At 46.7% G+C, this 4,720-nt stretch overlaps 1 protein-coding gene across 5 annotated transcripts in view; it reads right to left on the bottom strand.

Moving 5' to 3' along the window:
* Nucleotides 1-4,708, bottom strand: part of ACACA (acetyl-CoA carboxylase alpha) — a 197,607-nt gene extending 192,899 nt beyond the window's left edge. For 4 of the 5 annotated variants that reach the window (XM_019511095.1, XM_019511097.1, XM_019511096.1 and 1 more), the window contains exon 1: nucleotides 4,640-4,707. In XM_019511095.1, coding sequence (XP_019366640.1) covers nucleotides 4,640-4,695 — 56 coding nt within the window. In that variant the 5' untranslated portion in view covers nucleotides 4,696-4,707. Of the gene's footprint in view, nucleotides 1-4,639 lie in introns of all 5 variants that reach the window. The other variant, XM_019511101.1, reaches the window with a different exon arrangement.
* Nucleotides 4,709-4,720: the final 12 nt, after the last annotated feature.

The following is a 4,720-nucleotide window of genomic DNA, read 5'->3' as shown; positions in this document are numbered from 1 at the left end:
CACACACACACACTACCAGGAGTGACTAGAAATAACAGTCACAAGCTGGCAGAGGGTAAATTCAGATTAGACATCAGGAGGCGCGACTTCACTGTCAGGGCGGCTAGGATCTGGAACAACTTCCAATCAAAGTGGTGCTGGCTCCTACCCTGGGGGTCTTTAAGACAAGGCTAGACAATCACCTTTCCTGCCATGGCAAGGGGTCGGACTTGATGATCTGCTCAGGTTCCTTCCCACCCTACTAACTATGAAACTATGAAAGCTGCAAGGCATATCCCTGTTCTTGCTGATCAGGCTTTGAATACATCAGGTAGCCTACCCATGCGGTTGGGATGCAGAAACAGAGCTTAAATTATTAGTCCAAGCTCTCCTAAATTAGCCAAAGTCATAAAACTTCACCAAAGCCAGCAAACACAAAGGCTAGAAACGATCACATTTGGAAAAATCTCCTCTGTCTGATGCACTTTGCTCAACTTGCCAAAAGTTATCCCACCCTGATAGCACAACACCCATAAAAAATTCCAACTGGATTCATTTAGCACTGGTACAGTTAGGGTAATGCCATTGACTCGTCTGGATTATAACAAGAAAACCAACTTTCACCATAACTATGGAAAGAGACTGCCTCCAAAACTTAGTAATTAGAAAACACCTTCCATCTCAGGAGCTGAAGCCCTGTATAAGCATGGACACCTTAAGCCTCCATCATTGAGAAAATGATTACTATGGCTTTTTAAAGATGACACAGGGCAAATAAATGACTTGGCTGGGATGATATAGCTGGGGATGCTCCTGCTTTGAGCAAGAGGTTGAACTAGATCAGCATTGATCAACCTGTGGGTCATGACCCAAAAGTGGGTTGCAAGAATATATGAAAGGGTCGCAGACAAACTTTACAAATGGATTCTCTTTTAAAGGAGAAAAATGTGGGAAACTGTGGCTTTTGCCTTGCAGGCAGAGTTCCAGCCTGCAACGGGCTGCTTGGGGCCCCTGTGCTTCACACACCCACCCTCTGCCCCAAACACTGGGGGGCTGGGGCCTGGGGGCAGCAGGTCGGGACTGGCCATCAGTGTCTACAAATGGGTCCTGGTACAAAAAAGGTTAAGAACCACTGGACTAGATGTGACCTCTGAGGTCCCTTCCAACCCTCATTTCTATGATTCTGTGGCCTGCCCAGCAAATCAGTGAGAAACCATAAAATTGAGGCCAGATCTCCTGACTCCCTATCCCTAGTCCAAAATACTTCATCATGCTCCCCGTCCATGAGCGTCTCACCAAAGACAAACCCCACCATCCATTCAAGAACTCCATTCAAGAGCAACTGAGCTTCAGTGCACCTCAGTCCTGTTCTATAGGCCCTGCTATCCATTTCTCTGTTTACATGTTCATTTACTGAGCAACAGATCATCCAGAAATCGCATGACTCAGACACACTCTCCACTTCTAAGGTTGAAAACGTTCTCAATTCTTTTTTTAAAAACATTTTCAGAATTACTTCTTGACCAAATAAAATGTAGCCTTCCCCAAAACAGCTCCTCATCGAACCATCTGATTTGCTAACCTGTGGAAACAAGACATTAAAATCCCGCATTGCCTGGAGTACTCTCCCTTACCAAACCCCACAAAATCTGGACTGCTCTAGTTTGAAATACATGGGGTCTCCACTGAAGTCTGTTTGTACTATGCAGCAGCTTAAAGGCTTAATCTTGCACTACTCACATGATCAGGGAGCCCTGCAAGTGACTTCACTGGGTGCTGCGTGGGCCACTAACAGATTAATCACATTCAGGACAGCAATACTCTCTTTTTCAGCCAGGATCCCTTTGTCTGCAGGAGGTTTCATCTCTCTTTAAAGCAGTTTACAGCACAAGGCAAAGTTTACAGAGACTGAAGTGACTAAAATATACAGAGGTCCAAATATAAAACACTGATTGTGGAAAGATAAGCACAAACCCAATCCTACGTAAGCAAGGAAGTCCAACATGCACAAAGCTCTGTTCATGCTTGATCTCTGTCAGATCTGAGCTGTATTCTCCCTTCCATCCCTAATCAAAACTACACATTTTAAAAGTAGAACTTCACCCTTCGAACTCTGATAATTGCAGAGCACTACAGATTCAGCCATGGATGCAAAAGCCAAACTATGCTGCGTGCTTCTTACAACATAACTAATAAGCCTCTGCAATCTGAGCTCATCATGCTGTTGAGGAATGTGTTGTAAGATAAACATGGAGGACAACGATGAAAAAAAGAACATGCAGCCAGGGAGGATGTGATGCTGCCCAGCTGCTATATTAACATTTAACAACACCTGGCAGTGCAAAGCAAAATATGTGGTCTAATAAGAATATAATATTTCATAAAAATATCACTTAGCATTCCCCTGGCAACATGGACTACCTAACACCAAAACAGCTGTGGCTTTACTAAGGGGCAAGCAAAAAGTCAAAGCCATTATAGACCAGTAATGAAACAGGTACGTCTCCTTTCACTGCCTGGACTAATGCAGGAAGTGAAAAAAAAGCCAAAAGCAGCAAAAAGTAGATTGCATTTACTTAATGGGTTGACTCCTAATTTCTCTGACTAGAAAAGTCAGTAGCACAGCCAGGCAGATGGGCAGTCAGCCTCCAGGTACGCAGAGGGTCAAGCTCCACACTAAGGCCCAAAGTTATCGGTTTCTCCAGGACACAGAGGTGAACATCAGGTAAGACGTACCTTCAGAACAACCTGCCTGGGTTTTTAAGCCATTGTACCTCAGCACTGATTCTGAAAGCCTTCTATGTCAACAGTGATCTCTGCAAAAGTAATAGGCCACCAGCCTGAACTCGCTCTCAGCTGGAAGCAGAAGGACAAAGTCAGACCAAAGAACGAATCGCATCAGTATTAGACTTGTGACCCTACTGACCTAAATGTTACTCCTCCATTTATACTGAAACTTCTCCTTAGCTTGCTCCTGCAGCCATAGGGCTGAGGGCAAGCAGAACTCGGGGGCATCCAAACCCCAACCCTCTGGGTTTGGGCCTGCACCCACAGGATGCCCACCAAAGGATCTGGAAGCATCTGAAGGCCCAGGTGAGGGTGGAGGATGCTTGCCAGTGGTAGGGCCACATTTAGTTCTTGAGTGACTCACGGATTTGGAATTGATTTGACTGGGGACATGAAACATTTTTCTTAAAAAAAATTCATACCGTTTTCTTTTAATTTACAGCACCCTCTGCCACCGCAACTGGATACAGCTCCACTTCCTACCTACACTTCTCTACAGACCTCACATCACATGTAGTGAAGTAACTGTGGATCCTCTGTAGCAAAAGGTATTCTATGAAGCAAACATTTCCAGCCAAAAAAATGGGGATTTTATAGAAGTTCTGTAATACAGTGAATATTTACATTTTACTAGGCCACATTTCTCCTTTGCAACTCCTTTATTAGGATGAACTTACTCATTTAGTTTTAATTGAATGAATATGCCTTGGATGGACTTTTCTTGTTCCCCTGAAAGAAGTGACCAGCTTTTTAAAAGGACCCTATACTCAGATGGATAAGAGGTAAATCTATCCCGTGTTTAAATACATCCCCAGCCAGGAAAACATTTTAGGCACATACCTAAGTCCCATTGTGCTGAACCTGTATAGATTCCCAAACTGGTGGCTACTAGTCTTAATAAAAAGATGCAACTTGTTGCTACTCGTCAAGTGAAAAGTACAAGGAAATTAAAAAGACTATGGGGGCAGGGTGAGAAAGAAGAACAAATTTCTTCTAGAAGTGCCAGCATACTCTGGGCACACTAAAAGTCGTAAAGAGCTAGGAAATCATTTCCAGAAATGCTGAGAGCTCGCAGCTCCTTGAACATGGCTGGTCTGTGCTGCCAAAAAGATGCTCCTGGAAAGAGCTCAGAAATCTTTCATTTTCAACACCGAGCCAGGGGAAAGGGAATGGCAGGAAGGCAGCAGCACATGCCACTCACGCTGCCGGCACAAGCTGGCGTCAATTGCGCCAATCCATCTGGACTTTTTGCACCAATAAACAGCGCTACTCAATATGGGCTTTTTGAACCGATAAACGGCGCTACTCAAGATGGGCTTTTTGCACCGAGAAACAGTGCCACTCAGTATGGGCTTTTTGCGCCCATAAACAGCGCCAGTCAATTCGAGATTTCTGCGCCAATCAAATCGGACTCTTTGCGCCCATAAGCGGCACCAATCAGTTTGGACTTTCAGTGCTGATAAACGGCGCCAATCAAATTGGACACACTGCACCAATAAATCCAGACTTCTTGCACCGATAAATTGCACCCATTGATTCAGACTTAATGTGACCAGACTCTCTTCTGCCAAGCGATGCAGTGCCCGTCTCCCTGATCCGTGGCCTGTGACTAAGGTACGCAGGTGCTGGACATGCCAAAACCTGCGCGGCTTTCAGGCGGGGGCAAACAGAGGCAGTGGGGCTGGGACCACGGGCCCTTCAGGGACTCGAGATGCTCCGAGGACGATCCGTGGCTGCTCCCGCCACCCCCGCCCTCATGTTCCACGAGGGCTCTGCCCGCTCGCCCGCCCAGCCCGGTGTGGGGGACCCCGTAGCCCACCGCCCCACCCCTGAATAACGGTCGCGCGAGGCTGGGTGGGGGAGGGGCGCTCACCTGAGCAGCGGCGCGCGCGCGGGCACGGAGGAGAAACCGGAGCCGCGCTCGCCCATCCAGCGCGTGGGGCTCGGCCCCGCC

The sequence above is a fragment of the Gavialis gangeticus genome, unplaced genomic scaffold (genome assembly GCF_001723915.1).
Source record: "Gavialis gangeticus isolate Ggan-Ray unplaced genomic scaffold, GavGan_comp1, whole genome shotgun sequence".
Classification (NCBI taxonomy): Eukaryota; Metazoa; Chordata; order Crocodylia; family Gavialidae; genus Gavialis; species Gavialis gangeticus.
This window is presented reverse-complemented; position numbering and strand designations above follow the sequence as displayed.